Raw genomic sequence first — 17,052 nt, 5'->3', positions numbered from 1 at the left:
ACATGGTGCTGCAGCAAGAGAGAGATGAGGAACCCTGTCCTGGGACTCATCCTTGCTGCTCTGGTGCCAAGGGAAGCTCTTGGGGCCACCACAGTGTGCCAGCTCTTTTCCTTCATGGACACTTGCAAGGAAAGGTGGCAGGGTGAGAGGTCAGCCGTGGTGGTGGTGTGCTATAATAGCAGCAGGGAGCACGAGAACAGCAGCAGGCAGGGAAAGAGGGCAGGGCTGGGGAATGAGCACATGTGTGAATGAGGCTGTGCTGCTGCCTGGGGGGGCTGCTTTGACGTCAGCTCCAGTTTTGGGTGCAAGAAGAAAGAAGCACATGTCTGCAAGCAGGGCAGGGTCCAGGAGCAGCTCAAAGCATTGCTGTAGGCCTGCTGGAGCCTCAGACTGGAGTCTCACTGCTTGTGCAGAAGGGCTTTAGAGTTAGTCCCTGCCTTATGCTACTGCTTCTTTTCCTCTGTTCTCCAATGGAACTGTAAGCAGTTTCTCCAGCTTCCATCTGCTCCAGTTAGGCTGGAAGGCCCTGGAAGGTTTTCAGCCCCCTGAGACACTTTTGCAGCACTGAGCCTCTGTGACAACCACAGGCCCAGTCCTCCCTGCCCCGGCTGCCGCCACCGACTCCGTCTGGTCCTTTCGGCAGCTGCTCTTAACCACTGACCTTACTTTGGAAGGTCTCCAGAGCTGGAGAAATAAAAGACACTTTAGAAAACGGGGAGGGGGGAATTGGCAAAAGCAGTTGCTTTTTAAAAGACTATTTACTTCTTAAGATGTACTTGCTACTGATTAACCTTTGCTCTGTGATTGCTTTAATTGATTCATGCCTCAAAGCCGTCAGAAAGGTTCTGTGGGGTCATGGTGCCTCTGTCCTAAGAGCTCTCTTTCCCTGCAAAGCTTTTAACAAGTTTTTCCTTGAGCACAACCCAATCCTTGCAAGAAATGCAGGTGAATGACGCCAACCCTTTTATCTTCTCCATCCCTCAGATTTTCCAGCCTTCTTCTCAGTGCTTTGCTGCTGTGACCTCTTCCTTCCCTCCCCGCTGCCAGTTGGCAATCTGTTACCAACAGGCTGAGCCTGTTCTATATTCCTTTGCAACTCATGGTGAATGCTGTTTGGGGGGATGGGGGAGTGAGTTTTTGGCCCCTCTGTGAAAATGAGGCACTGTAGGGTTAAGTACTAATGCCCTCAATCAGCCTGTTGGTGCCTTGCATGTGGTCCCTGTGACTGCTTCATGTCACCCCACATACAGAATTTCTGTGGCTGTCCCTTTGTATGGCAATGGGATGACACCCCCCCGGCAGTTGTGGCCTTGTGCTCTCCATGCCAGGATGCAGGAGTTCCTTGAAGGTGAACTGGCAGGGTTTGCTGGGTTTAAGCGATGAATGCCCTCTCGTGTTGGGCCAGGCTCATGCCCTGGCACTCTGGATGTGTGTGAGACCATTCTTCTGGCCTATTTGGACATCTGCCCTTGCATGAGCTGGGTTGTGTCCATTTCTTTTTGCTGGCTGTTCTGGGCAATCAGGGTACCACTCCAACACAGAGGAGATGAGAGAAAATGGCCTCAAGTTGCACCATGGGAGGTTGAGATTTGATTTAAGGAAAAATTTCTTTACTGAAAGGGTGTTCAAGCATTGGAACAGATTGGCCAGGAAAGTGGTACAATCACCTGGAAAAAAATGTGTATATGTAGCATTTGAGGACATGATTTAGTTGGTAGGCTTGACAGTGTTGGGTTAATGGCTGGACTTGATGTTAGAGGACTTTTCAACCCTAATGATTCCATGATTCTAACCAGTCCTCCAGGAAGGCCAAAAGAAGAATCAAAACACCCGCCCCAAGCTCTCAGCTAAAGAAATCCCTTTTTTCCTCCAGGATGCTGGAATGTGGGTGCTGCTCAGTGCTGATCCAACAGATCTAACTGTTCTGCATGTCCTTGGCCCCGAGGAGTTCCATCAAGGCTCTGCCCATGGGTTGTCTGTGCTAATCTTCTTGTTTTGCTAAGCAAACTCCATGTCTCACACCAGCAGATGGATGAAATTAAATGAGCCATACAATCCTCACCTGCTGATCTTGTGGCACTGTTGGCACAACCCTGAACTGGGAAACTGAGGCTCTGTGTGATGGCTCTGCTGCATCCATAGTCAGAGGTTAGGTCAGGAGATCTGTGTGTCAGAATATCTGGTTGCTCTGAAATGAGCTCAGAATTTTCTGAGTTGGCTTATGCAGAATTGTGGCAGTGTTTAATTAGCTGAAAAGGATTTTTCTCTGAGAACAGCAGCCCCACATTCTTATGGTGCAAAAGCTGTCTAGCCCTCATGCACTGGGATACTGTCAATGACCAAGTGGATAAGCTTCTGTCTGGTGGCATGGAAAGCATCCTTTCCTCCCCTCCTTTCAGGGTGTTTTTCTCCAAGGCTGGAACTTCAACACCCACACTCTGGGGGAGGGCCAGCACTGGGGACTTCAGCACAGTGTCTGTCCAGGGTCCCTGTCCTTTGTCCAGGCTGAAGAGTGCTCTGCAGAGCTGCTGAGCAGAGGTACGCAATCTGGAAACTTCTTTTCTTCTCCCCTCTTGGCTCAGGGATGAAGTCTTCCTCTGGAGATGAAGCTTGGGGTGATGCACAGCCCTCGGTGGAGCTGTGGGGCTGGAGAGGGTCCCCCACACTGTGTCCCAATCTCCTCATCTCCCCTTTACAGTAAGGCACAAAGAGCCACTAAGGCATTCCCAGGAGCAGAGAGGGACCCGAGCCAGGGCATGCTGAAATGCACAAAGTAGGATTTATATCTTCAAAGAAATATTTCCCTCCTTTCTGAGTTCTTTTTAAATTTTTTTCTGAGGGATTTATTCCTCCTCCTCCTCCCGCCCAGGCAGGCTTTGAGGCGTGGAAGCACTTTTCTTTTTTGCCTCCCCACAGTGGCTTTTCAATGGTGGGAGAGCGACTTCTTGGAAAGCTGTGGGCCACCCAGGGGCTGTGCCCACGTGCTGCACGGGGCTGTCTGGGAACCACTGCACACATTGCTGCTGGTGACACTGCCTGACCACAGGCACAGTGACAACAAAACTCCTCCCTTCTGCTGCTGACCACGCTGAAGTGTGGGGGCAGCATCTCACCCCAGACTGGTCATGTTGAGTCTCTGTTTTCAGGCTTGACCTGGGGAGGTGTAACCTCAGCAATGCTCCTGATTCGCTCTTTGAGTGAGCAAAATGACACCCAGATGTGGACATCTCGCTGCTGCCATCTGGAGCTGGGGTTGGAAGGTCTCTGTGTGATCACAGATGGAAGGTAGCTGTTCCTGATCCCTTTTGGGGTCAGACTTTCTGCCTCTGCTTACCTGGACTGCCAATGGGCAGAGTGCTGGCTTCCCCAAAAGGCTCTGTCCTTTTGGGGTGGGAACCCAAGACTGAGGTAAGAAGTGCTGTATAACCCAAGATAATGGGTTATGTATGAGGTATATGAAGGCTGATTAGGGTCAAAAACAGAGGAAAGGCTCTGCTGAGGGGTCTGGCACCAACAGAGCCAAAGATACCTGTCTGTCATGCTCATTTCTGCAATGCTGGAAAAGTGCCCATGTACCCAAGAACACTTGGATCAGATTATGCCTGAGTCCAGCCAAAGACATGGCATTTGTAAAAAACTTTTCTCCACCTCTTCTTTTTCTTTCTTTTATTTTCTTTTTTTTTTTTTTAAGCAACTATTCAGCTTTATTCAAAACACTCATTTTGCTCCTAGCAGGCGAGAGGGAAAATCTATTGTAGCTCTCTGAGACCCTTTTACAAACATGATGATTTCCCCTTGCCTGTTTCCATGTGAAGCTGAAAGCATTTGTATAAAACCCATTGTAAATGGTCTGAAACTTGGCCAGTAATTTCCTGGGCACACATTTGTTAATGTAGCCTGCAAAGTGCTTTGAAAACGAAGCAAAGCAGCTGTGATTTCTAATGATGATAAGTATGATTAAACAAGGATTCTGCAGTGCTTGTGAATAATGAGCCATCTCTGGGGACTGCACATTGAGGACAAACATGCTTCAAACATAGAATCATAAAATAGTTTGGGTTGAAAGGAAACTTAAGGAGATCTTGTTCCAAACCCCCTGCCATGGGCAGGGACACCTTCCTCTACATCAGGTTGCTCAGGGCCCCATCCAGACTGGCACTGGACACTTCCAGGGATGGAGCAGCCATCCTTCTCAAAGAAATATGTACCAGTGCCTCACCACCCTCACAGTGAAGAATTTCTTCCTAATATCTAATGTAAACCTACCCTCTTTCAGTTTAAAGTCAATAACTGCCCCAACCCTCTCAGTTTGTCTTCACAGGAGATGTGCTGCTGTTCTCTGATCGTGTGAGACTCTTGAGAGAGGTATCTTGAAGAAATAGACTCTAAACAGTCCTGGGGAAGGGATTTGGGAGAGGAAAAATGTGCCTTGTGCAAAAATGTGTTTCAACTTTATGGCTTTATTTTCTATGGTGATCACTCTGGAATAAAACCAGGGATTAAGATGCCTTTTGTATGCTAAATTCTCATGGCTGATGTTGGGTTTTGTTTCAAGGTGAATAGATCTCACCTTGGAGGGAGGCTTACTTCACCATGTAGGAGTGTGTTTAGAAATTTGGGGCTGCAGCAGTGTTTCCAAACCCATTCTTAGCCATCACTCATTCTTAGCCATGGGAGCTCCTCAAGAGCTTCTCAAATTGACCTCAGAATATCGACTGGTTGCCTGAGAAGATCTTGCCATAAAGCATGGACGCAGAGCTGAGGCACATGTGGCTGGGCAGGGCACACCACCCATTCCACATCCCACCCATTCCCAGCACTGCTCCTGCTGGATGTCCTCTGTGATGGGGGATGTCCTCCTGTGTAATAGATACAGGACATTGGCAGTCTTTATTTGAAATGGGACGGTTTATTTCTGTCTGTTCAAAATGTGGTGGGATGTTGCAAAAGGTAGGGCATGAACCTTGGTGGAAACCTCTCCATGTCTTTGGAAGCCACAGCCACAGCCTGTTAGAGGTGTGCTACAACAAATGGAATGGAAAAGCATTGTCCCCGCAGCCGCAGAGCTGTAATTCCTTGTTAACCCCTTCTACACGCACATGTGTTGGTTGTTTCCCATGTGAAGCCCCCTGGTTTCTTTCTGCTGATGGCTGTGTTCTTCCACCTCAGGAGCCAAGAGATAAGCAATGCACGAGACATGCCTTGCTCGTGTTTGTCCCAGGCTGCACCCTCCCTGGGATCCCAGGCAGGGCTTATCAAGAAACTGCAGAAGGTTGTACTGATTAATTATAATTATCATCTGCAAGGGAGAGGATATAGATTATATTCTTTATCATAGGGAGGTTACAACTATCTTTATTTTATTTGATCTTTTGTTTCATTTCCTGGGTTTCAGGAAATGAAAATTAATTAATTTCCTGAAAAAGAACTGAAGGCAGATGATAGTCAAATAAAAGGGATCCTAGACTGTGATCCAGAGCCTTGGGCAGAGTGCAGGGATTAAGGGATGCTCTTTGTCGGCCTTTCTGGCTAGTGGCAAGATCTGTGTGCAGCTCATGGTGACGGTGATCAACCAGCAGCTTGCCAGGAGGTTTTACTCCTTTGCTCCTGTTGGTGTGATGCTGTGAAAGAATCCCAGAGGAAATGCCAGGAAGTGATGCCCTAAAGAGTGATGGCAGGAATCTCCAGGCTAAGGAGCTGCAGGTACTGGAGAGGCGCAGCTCAGGTTCAAGGAATCTCCCAGTCCTGGCATGGGGTTCACTTTCTCTCCAAAGCCCTTGGAAACAGTGGAATGGGCTGAGTGGGCATCACTACTTTCTTAGGAGAAGCTGGCCATGCTCAGGGGCTGAGAAATGAGCATCTCTGTGTGTCCCTCGTGTGGCTCCTGTTGCCCATGTAATTATTTTCGCCCAACCCTCTTCTTGCAGTGAAATGTATTTGTAAGATCTGGAAAGAACCTGCAACCACAGAATCATGGAACCAAGACACGTCAGGATGGAAGGGACCTCAGTGGGTCATTGGTCCAACCTCACGGCTCAAGCAGTGTCACCCTAGAGCACATTGCATGGGGTGGTTCTTGAGTATCTCCACTGGGAGACTCCTCAACCTCTCTGGGCAGCCTGTTCCTGCACAGGGAAGAAGTAATTCCCTCTGCTCAGGTCGATCTTCCTGTGTCTCAGGACTTTAGCTGCTCAGAGTGACCCTGAGATGCATTAGAAAGTCTCTTTCCCCAGCCTGGCAGTATAAGAAGGACTCAGAACTCTTCTATTCCCGTTCTCAAGGTTGTTTATTATATCTTATCTATAAAATTCTTTCTCTGACCCACCAAGGTCTGTCTAGCAGGTCAGGTTGAGGCACACTGACCACCTCAGAGGTGGCGTTGTCTTTTTATACTAAAAACTACGTGTACAATGTTTACAATAACTTTCCAATACCTATCACCTATGTTAGACAGTGAGCTTCTACTCTAAACCAATCTAAAAGTGCCAACATCACAGCAGAGGATGGAGGCCAAGAAGAAGAAGGAGAAAGGCTGGACATTACCAGATTCCTCCATCTTGTCTCCTGAACCCCCATTCTAAAAACCCCAAAAAATCTATTTTTCACCCTGTGATAAATTCAGTATCATTCTATCTAAACTTTTGTGGCTCGTAATTCTTCATATAAGGTTGGTAATTGTTTCTTCCAAAGGCTAAATCAAAGGCACAGGGGTCTTGGGCTCTGTGCCAAGGTCTCTGAGCCACCTGGGCAGTGGTCGAGTCCTCCAGGGCAGCCAGAGGAATTTCCTACGTTCCGGCACCTGTGCTCCAGTTTCTCGAGAGGAGCCTGGCTCCATCCTCCCCGCAGACTCTTGGGGTGAGGTCCCCTCATGGTCATCTCGGCTCGAGGCATCTGGGGAAACGGACTCTGCTGCCGGTGCTGGAGCTGCGCCAACCGCTGGGACAACCTCTGGGATAACCGCTGGGACAACCGCTGGGATAACGGCTGGGACAGCCGCTGGGATAACCGCTGGGACAGCCGCTGGGATAACGGCTGGGACAGCCGCTGGGATAACGGCTGGGACAGCCGCTGGGATAACCACTGGGACAACCGCTGGGATAACCGCTGGAACAACCGCTGGGACAACCACTGGGATAACCGCTGGGACAACCGCTGGGACAGCCGCTGGGATAACCGCTGGGACAACCGCTGGGATAACGGCTGGGACAGCCGCTGGGATAACCGCTGGGATAACCGCTGGGACAACCGCTGGGATAACCGCTGGGATAACCGCTGGGATAACCGCTGCCCGCGAGAGACGCCCCGCGCCAGTCCCGCGCCAGTCCCGCGCCAGCCCCGCGCCGGCCCCGCGCCGGCCCCGCGCCGGCCCCGCGCCGGTCCCGCGCCCCTCCCCGGCCCCGCCGCTCGCGCTGCCCGGGCCGGTTGCAAACCGCCGCGGCGCTCCCGGCCTCGTGAGCTTCCCGGCGCTGCGGTGCTCCCGCTCCCGCTGCTCTTGCTCGGCTTGGAGCGAGGAGTTCCCCCTTGGACAGCCTGAGCCGGCCGTCCCCCCCCACGGCCGTACCGCGGCCGCCGCCGCGCCGCCTCGCCGACAGCGCCTCACAGCCCCCCGCGTTGTTAGGTACCGTGTGGGGACATCCCGTGCCTCACAGGCCCCCGTGTGTTGTTAGGTACGGTGTGGGGACACCCCGTGCCTCACAGCCCCCCGTGTGTTGTTAGGTACGGTGTGGGGACACCCCGTGCCTCACAGCCCCCCGCGTTGTTAGGTATGGTGTGGGGACACCTCGGTGCAGGGGAAAGGAAAGAAATGCTCAAGAGGCCCCAAGGGAAAAAGCTACAGGGCAATGCCAGATTTGGCTGCCGTGCCTTTGCCCCTTGGAAGATGAATGTTCCAGCCCCAGTACCCAAAAAGACAGAAGATTTTAATCCTTGCTTAAGCACTGGCCTCTCAAGCAGGTTCCGCTTTTCAGTGCTTTCAGCATTCAGGCTGTGTGGCTGAACATGTTTCCTGATTTTTCTTTCCTTCTCTTTCCCCTCTCATCCCCCCAGGCTATTTCCCATGCTTTTGCTCACTCTCTGCCAAGCAGTGGGAAAGCAGCAGCCCTGTCTGACTGCCTGTGCTTATGGGGGCTCTTATCTGTGAGCAGTCTCTGTTTGCCATGGAAAAACCTGGAGTCCCCGGGGTTTATGGAGCAGAAAAACATATGTTACTGCTTTCATGCCTCACTTGTTAAGGAGTTCTAAACTTTGCATCCTACTGATGCATGTTTACCTGCTTGCTCTTTGCTCCCATGGCTTTTCCAGTGAATGGATGCAAGTTTGCTGTTTCCCTTCTCTTTCCATTTAACTTTGCCTGGTAAAGATGGGCAGGAATTGCAGACGATCTCTGAATTTTAAGAGAACTGTGCTTCAAATCTAGATGCAAGGACTGTGAAGCCTCTTGCTAAGTCCTGCCCAGGACCAAACTGGTTTTTTTGGCTTCTGCATCTGTCATTTGTTTCAGTGCTGTTTGCCCCTTAGGTGGTTGTTGGGCCCAGTTACTGCGATATCTTCTTTCTTGGGATCAGATGCTTGTGAATTCCAATGTATCAGCGTTTGATGTGGTCTGAGGTGCTGCAGATTCAGCCAGACCTTGGGAATTATAAAGTTTTTCTGGCTTCTAATTGCCTTGCCCCAGCTGTGGCAGCAGACTGGCAATTTACCTTGGATGAAACCATGAAGGATGAAACCATGGGACAGAGGGTCATGGAGCAGCTGGAAGGTGGGTGAGTGGTAAGGAGGGAGCTTGTGTTAAATGGAACACAATTACTTGAGAAGATGGAGATGAACCTGAGGGCAGAGACCAGGGAAAATATGCAGAAGTATAAGTGATGCCTGTTTAGAAGGACACATATTAAGAGGACAATGGAGTGCCTGGAGATATGAATACATTTTAACTGAGAAGCACCCTTCTGACTGTCCTTGTGTCTGTCTTTGTTTTCCTCATTCTCTTGTGGGACCTGGCACATTTAAGAGGGATTTCTGCTGGACGTGTCCTAGGAGTTGCCACTGACTGTTTGCTGATACCAGCAACAGCACAGTGTAAATGCATTGCAACACATGAATCTTGCAGAGCTGTAGAGGGAGATGGGCTCTTCTTAGGAGTCACTGCTTTAAGAGTGAAGCAGCCTCAAATTTGGTGAGTTGTCCTTGGTCTTCTCTCTCCCTGTCAATTCTTTCCTTTGCATCTCCATGCAAGCATCCCCTTTTGTCTAGTGCCTCACGCATGCCTTGTGCTTCACTCCTCAGCAGAGACCCAGCAGTCCCTGAAGCTGTGGGCAGAGCTGCTCAAAGGCTCCCATTTGCTAGGTGAGCCCTGTATGCCCAGAGGGAGCAGAAGCCTTGGATCAAACCGTGATCTGGGAATTGACAGGATGGTTTCTGCTTTGGACAAGAGCTCACTGATACTTCTTCCTAAGATCTAATCTCAACCTACCTCCTTTCAGTCTGAAGCCATTCCCTCCTGTCCTGTTGCTCCCTGCCCTTGTCAAAAGTGGAGATGTGCTAGAGAACATCTGTCCTCTCTACTTGACAAGATAAAATTTCAGTCCAAGATTATGGCCTTTGTAGAATTCTTTGGCCCTTTGCAGGCTTCAAAGGAGCGGCTGAGTCAGATCACTCTGTCTGTTGGAGGCTGGGAGAGGAGGTAAAAAGTCTCTGGGAAGAAAAATGGGAAAGGATAGAGACAGAGGGACAGATGGATGCCAGCAGAAGCTAGAGCTGAAAGCAGTTCACAAGTTGTGTTTTTTCAATCTCTTGGTACTGAAAGGTGTTATTGCCATAGTGATACTGCTTGGACAGGGGTCAGTGGGGATTCAGGGGATGCCAGAGAGAAAGGCATCTTTTTTTGCTCTCTTTTGGCCAGCCTGATGTTCTTGAGAGGACTGGAGGCTGGTGGAGGGGGTTGTGGACAGCAGGCTGTGTTTGTCTCCCTCATTCCCCAGGCTCTGGTGCAATGAGGTGTCCATTTTCCAAAAACACATGGGCTTGGAGAGGTGACTTGATTGGAAAAACTAAGGGAGGAGGTAATGAAATTGTTAATTATACTGGTGTCACAAGTACTCTGAGATGAAGCTCTAATATTGCCCAGAGAAGTTTTGCATACCACATCCCTGGATGCCACATCAAGGTCAGAGTGGATGGGACTCTGAGCAGCCTGGTCTAGTGGAATGATCTTTAAGATTCCTCCCAATCCAAACAATTCTGTCACTGTGTGATGAAGCTGAAAACACCTTTCCCTTTCTGCTGGGGGTGAGTGCAGGGTGAATTATTTAAGCATTCAGAAGCTCAAGGCCAGCTGATGTTTGATACATGAGAGAAATTGGATGCTACAGGTATCAGGTAGCCTGTGCTATGGGTGAGCAGGTGTAACCTGGACAGACTGTGGCTACTGTGTGCCAAAACCCATGGGAATTGCCACAGAAATCCCAAATAGCGGGTGACTATCCACTCCATACAGGGATAGTCTCAGGAGGAGGAATCTACAAGGAAAGACTAGAAAAGCTGGGATCGTTGAGGCCAGAGAAGGTTTAAGAGGAGACATCCATATGTGAGTAAACGGAGGAAGAATTTAAGCTGTCACTGTATCTATGACAAACAAGGCATGAAGTAATGTCCTTAACTGTAATACAAGGGACAAGACATGGGGAAAATAATCTGCCAGCTTTTAATTATAAAGAGATTTAGGACTTGTTCAGCCTGTCTTGAGAGATGGTGGGATCTCCATCACTGACAATTTCATGAGGGGTAAGCTAACACCTAGGTTTAACACCTGGCATGCTGCTGTAGCCAGACAGATGATGTGGGCAAGGTTTCAGGATCTCCATAATCTGTTTTCCTGTCAAATCCTGTGTGCTCTTAGACAAATATTGATGTGTGAGCCTTGTACCCACACCTGAGAATGTGAGTAACAAATGTCATGGCCCCTTGACAGCAAAACTAATGGGTTTGGTCCAGTGTCCTGAATTCCTATTGCTGAAGGAGAAGGGCTGAGCAAGAATAGATGCTGTGCTTTGGTGATACAGGAACTCATATTTTGGGGATCCTTTTAGGAGGTAACAAATATTGCAGTCCCATGGCATGTGACAACCCTCTGGTAAGAGCTCTGAAGGCTCATCTGTTAAATATATATTCAAAAGCTGTGGCTGTTACTTGGGAATTGCTGGGTTTATGCCAGGTGTACTTTAGGCCGGCTGATAAAACCAGCCGGATCAGATGTCATGTGCACCACATCCCCCCAGCTGTGCTCTGGGAATTCTAGAGCAGGATCACCATCTTGCCACATGAGACTGACATCAATTTTTTACTAAGGGTGACTTGCTGGTGCCAGGATCTGGCACTGCTGAGCTTCTAGGGATGGCTTGACCCCACTACATCCAAGCATCCAGGTGTGTGGTTCCCTATGACTGTCCTGGATGGACAGACACATCTATCTCAGGAAGGCATCCAGGGTATGACATTCTTAGTGCTGCACAATTAGTATTGGTCCAAACTGAACCCCCTTTCTGTTTCTTTTCCATCCTCTTTCCTTGTACTCCAGCTGCCAATAGGCTGGGCATTTGGAAAGGGTACAAGAGGAGTGTCTTTTCTGTTTTAACTTGTGTCTGATGTCTCTGATTTGTTTGTGCTTTCTGCAAACTGGTCAGTTATTTGGAGATGCCAGTCTGCAAGGGTTTATGCACTGATTTCTCCAAAGTCACATGGGGATCTGAGTTATTTCCAAACCCTTTGTACGTCTGTTTCATCCATGTGTATAGTGCAGCAAACTGTTTATTCTTCCTCTTAAATGATTGTTGTTAGGTATTCCAGGATTTCAACATGGTTGATGTGGACTCAAGGATGTGATGGCACTTTTAATGCAAGAGAAAAACATCTCTGACTAACTCAACTCCAAAGAAGAGCTGTATAATGGGGCTTCTTTACATGCCCACACAAAACTGTTTTGCTAAATCTTTCCTTGAAGTCCCAGTAGTGCCTTGCTGGGTGAGCCACTCTTCACCTAGCACTGGTCCCTGTCCTATTTGCTTCACTGCCACTACACTGGTTGCAATTTACCACCAAGTTCTTTGTTTTTAATTATGATTATGAATAGCTCTTCCACATGTACATCTTTGCAACTGGTCTTTCTACACTTGAAAATCTGTTCCAAGTAAAGTTGTTTCAGCCAGGTAATAACTATTTCTTAAGGGATCAGTCTCTGCAGTGCTGCAGTTTTGCCAGGATGAGAGAGCTGTTTACCTGGGGTTGTTTAGTGCCTTTTCTACATGAACTAGTTAAACTGATAGCATGTTTCAAACAAGTCACAGTGATGCTGAATAATTCCCATAGCTAATCCTAGATTCAGGTTCATATGACATAATTTGAAATGTGCTCAAGTTAATGAATTCATTTCCCAGAACCTCCTGTATAGGCAAAAGAAGGCAGAGGTAGACCATCAAAGGTGACTCAGAGCACCTAAGTAACAACCAGAGGCAGCACTGACTGCTAAGAGGATTTGCAGTGACCATCCTTCTCAGCTGACCATCTCACTTTGGTGTATAAAATTAGGTGGGATGTCCTCAGCATCATTTCCTGCTGGTCTCAGCATCTGCTTGGGAAATCTTTCTCTCCTTTCTCAAATATGGAAAGCTTACCCAGCAGTCTCCCCATAAAACTCATGTTGTTGTTTCAGGAGGAAGATGAGATAAAGGCACTCAGATGGAGACCCGTTCCACCAGCCACAAGAGGATGAAGTTTGGCAAGCTGAAGGTGGTCCGTCGGCGCCTGCTGCAGCAGTACGAGCAGCAGCCCTTCGTCTCCTGCCTGGCTGGCTTCTACAGCTGCCGCTGGAAGCGCTACCAGCGCGAGAGGATCGAGCCTGGGAAATGCTGCTGCAACCTGGTAAGCCAGCTCAAAGTCTGCACACACTTGGGTTTCTGTACTGGGGCAGAGAGGTCTAAGCAGACAAGGGGCTGATGGCATGGAATCCCAGCCCAATGTCATTTGGGCATTGCTGGGATCTGTTGGGCTGTTAGGTTTTGCTCTAAATGCTTGATGAATTGCTGCTCCTGTGGCAGGCTCTATTTGTCTGATAATAAACATGGAGTTTGCACCAACATCTCCTGGCCAATGAAACATCTCAAAGCCATAGAATCAAATGAAAGAAGTAACATTAAGGTTGGGTGGGCAGTAAGAATTGCAAAAAAGGTTGCTCTACAGTGCAATTTCCTCTCATGTGAGGCGGTTAAAATCCTGTTCATTTGGGAAGTAATGAGTTTTCCCTGAGAACAGGTAGTGTAGAGTATGCTTTTGAGGACATTTTCCTGGTTACAAGGGACAGGATGGGAATTCCCCTCCATATTTACTTCAGTTAGAATTCCAACACCTAGCTACATATGTTAGGAGCAGCCTGAAAGTACCTGCCATTTGCTTTGATTGCTCTGGCTGCCCATAGCTCTGACTGCTTGTCCTTCCTCTCCCTCTCCAGCGGGAATGCATGTTTTTCCCACTGCTCGTTGCAGCTTTCTGCTTTTCTCTGGTCTTTCTGTACACGTGGGGTGAAGGTAAAAATGACTACAACAGCTTTGACTGGTAAGTAACACCTTTTCCTCCTCTCCCACCCCTTCAGCTGGTCACTAGGATGACTGGGAAGGGATGAGCACCCTCTGCAGCAGCTATGGTGCAACAGGGCGCTTTAGTAATGAAGCAAAGATTTGGCACCTTAAACTCTTGCTTACAGCTTCCAAACTGAATGTCCAGTGACTCTGGAGGTGCTGAGACTTGGTCTTTGCTTAGGTACAATTTTTAGGTGTAAGTGTGAATTTAGGAGAAAGGGGAGAATCATCGTCACAAAAATTGTGAATGGAAGGACTAAATAACTCTTTCCTTCTCTGAGTCTTTCTTTTCCTCCTTCCCTTTCCTCCCCCATTCCATGTAAAGAAATATAGTGGCTGGAATCAGAGGCATTGCACCAGCCATCTCACTGAAAGAGAATTCTATGTTCTCAAATTCAAAAGTAAGAAATAATCATCAGGGATTTATGCACATCTTTTCTTTCTGTACTACGTAGGCAACAGTTATGCAAATCTGGCCCCTAAAATGAAATTAAAGCTGCTCAAATATTATGGGAAGGAAAGGTATAATAACGTGTTTTAGTCTGATGGTTAATGCAATCAGGGATTTTGGGAAGGAGGCTCTTAATCACTTTTTCATGTTACAGCGTAGGCTATTCCTTCGCCCTTCTTTGTTTTATTGCTTAGAAAATTTCAGAATTTCAAGGAAGAGGGCTGTTGGTCCTCTCTACTCCAGGTGCTAACAAAAAACATTCTTACAGTATTTTATTGGTTTATTTTTAGGTATAACTATGGGAACATGGGCTACTGGTTCCTCTGGTCTCTTGTTATCCTGATTGTGGCTGCAATCTTGTTCGCATATGTCTCACTGTTACTGGTAAGTAATGCTCCTTGTGAGCTGGCCTTGATTTGTAGTCCTGAAAGATGAACACAGGGGTGGCTTTAATGTGTCAGACCAAAGCTCAAGCTAGTCCTCCATATGATCCTTGGACAGTGAAAGTCAGGAGATGATCTGGAGCACAATGAGTGTTTACAGCTCCCCGTAGCTACCTGCAAAGGACCAGTTTCAGCTCAGGAGTCTCTGAGCCTGATGTCGTTTCTGTGATTTCTTTCAATGGTATCCCTTTGATAAATGTATACAATTCTTCCTTGGACCCAAGGAAAGCTGACCCAGCAGTGTCTGGATTTAGATTTAGGGAAAACGAAAAATTGTTGTTTTGGCAGCAGGGAAATATGAGCTCTGAGTCATGTAGCGGTGGTGATACATCAGCACAGCTGAGTTATTCTTCTAATCCTGGATAAAAAGGTCTACTAGAGGAAGGAGAACAGAACTTTTTCATTTGACTGACTCTGCTTTGCTGGAGGATTGTCTTCAGGTAGAGGCTATAGATGTGGTCAGAAAACACTGCTGAAGTTTATGCTGAAAGAGGTTCCTGAAATCTTCACTTTTCCAAATTCTGTGAAATTTTTTGATATGATGTCTGCTTTAGTTAGGGAAACATACCAACCCCAAAATTTTCCTAAAATTTCTACCTAATCATCCTTTTTCTATGTTATTTCCTTCATAAGAAAGTTCTCAAATAAAGACAGATTTGTACCTGTTCTTCCACCTTCTTCATCCAGAGCTATAGGCCAAGAATTCACTTTGACTCCAGGCACTGGAGTTCACATCTGGAGTACCATGCCTGCTCTGACTTTCATTTGGAAATGCCAGGTGCTGAGGGTGAGGTTATGGCTTTGTTTCACCTCTGTGACCAAGACAACCAGCTTTTATCATCCATTCCTGCTGTTCTCACTCATTCCCTGATGTGTCATCATACACTCAGTCTGTAAATTGCTCATGACAGGGAACTTCTTTTGGCTTTGTCCATGCAGTACCTAACACAATTGGTTTCTGGGGTCCTTTTTTCCTGATGAAGTACAAATAAATAGAACTTTTATTCTAGTGCTAGCAGTAAAAACCCCAAAGTGGTAAATAGGACAGGTGCTTTTTCATGCCCACAGCGATCAAGAGCATTGAAAGAGATGTGGATTGACTGAGCTCTGAAATGGACTAACAACAATAATTATTACAAGGATTTGGTAACACCATGATGGCTCATGGACTATCATCCAGCAGAGCCCCCTGGTGTCCCCAGGGGCCATGGAGTGGTGTGGGTAGTTTGGTGGTTACAGTACTACTTGGGGCAACTCTGAGCTTTGCCAGAGATGCTCATGTGACATGGATACATCTGAGATGGTGCCTCAGCAGGCTGTGGATCTGGAGTCAGCCTCAGGATCAGACTAACTCACCATAGTCCATGCTAGAAACTGGCTTTACAGGATTTCCTGGGCTTAAGGAGCCTGAAGACCCCTGGGGCTGATGTGACAGCTTGGTCATGCTCTGTCTGGATCCAAATGTCAGCCAGTGTCCAAGCAGTGCACTTTCTTTGAGCATTTTCCCGTTTTTGTCACCATGAATATGATGTCTACAAGCTGTCAGAGCAGGTGATGGGCAAAGTAAACCAGAAAGGAAGATGAAGAATATGAGGTGAAATTGGTGTCCTACAGGGTTTAGTTCAGTCCTGGTCTTACTTTTTATTATGTAGCTGTGTCATCCTCTTCCTCTCAAGCCTCTCAGTTCTGTCTAACGAGGCTAACAACATTTGCCTTCCTCAGAAGGGTGAGCATGGATAAACCTGATAGAATGCAAGTAGACTGGATGGTATCTGACAGCAGGAGAAACTTCAGAGGTTCCTCTGCTCTGGGAACAGCCCTGCAGGGAAGGTCCATTTCCTTCTTGCATTTATGAAGCTGTGAGGTGACCCAACCAAAGCTGTTGGGTATTTCTGAGGGCACTTGTCCTGCTTGACAGCATCACCATGCCACCATGTCCTCTGTAGCAAGACTGCTGCATGCATCCATGCTGGGCAGTGGGTGCTGGGGGCATGAGGCTGCTACTTAAATGTTATTAGGTCATGAGGGAAAGGGGGGCAAGGAAAGTTACCACTGCCACCACTTACACTCCTGCCATCTGAAAACCCGAAGGATATTGTAGCAGCTGTGGCTGGGCAAAGCTCATCCTAGCAAGGCTCTTTCAGAGGAGGACTCTGCCAGGAATCCCTCCCTCCACCAATGTTTGCAGAGCTTCCCTTTCATTGAGGGCTTTGATGGACCACCCAGCAAAACACTGGGAGCCTCACGGGCTGGTAAGAGTAACTCAGCCCTTCCACACCTAAATAAGTCATTCAGTGTGGGAACTATACTATAGGTGGGTTGTTCTAATACATTTCAAACAACTGATGGCCAAATAGGTTTCTGCCATGATGAATTACATCCCAAGTTTTGGTTGAACAGTGTTGGATGGTGAGTACTTAGGTGATGTTTTATGGTGGTGTTTTGCATGAACAGCCCACCACATCAGAACACTGAACACCCTGATGCCCTTGCTGGAGCAGAAAGATTTAATATCAACCCTGGTTTTGCT

General features: G+C 47.9%; 1 protein-coding gene across 1 annotated transcript in view; it reads left to right on the top strand.

Annotated features, from left to right (window-relative positions):
- Nucleotides 1–17,052, top strand: part of GDPD4 (glycerophosphodiester phosphodiesterase domain containing 4) — a 39,642-nt gene that overhangs the window by 2,787 nt on the left and 19,803 nt on the right. Inside the window, exons 2-4 of the mRNA XM_063150441.1 lie at nt 12,707–12,915; nt 13,502–13,605; nt 14,370–14,463. Coding sequence (XP_063006511.1) covers nt 12,733–12,915; nt 13,502–13,605; nt 14,370–14,463 — 381 coding nt within the window. The 5' untranslated portion in view covers nt 12,707–12,732. The remainder of the gene's footprint in view (nt 1–12,706; nt 12,916–13,501; nt 13,606–14,369; nt 14,464–17,052) is intronic.

The sequence above is a fragment of the Melospiza melodia genome, chromosome 2 (genome assembly GCF_035770615.1).
Source record: "Melospiza melodia melodia isolate bMelMel2 chromosome 2, bMelMel2.pri, whole genome shotgun sequence".
Classification (NCBI taxonomy): domain Eukaryota; kingdom Metazoa; phylum Chordata; class Aves; order Passeriformes; family Passerellidae; genus Melospiza; species Melospiza melodia.
The sequence above is the reverse complement of the archived record's forward strand: the minus strand, read 5'-3'. Positions and strand labels throughout refer to the sequence as shown.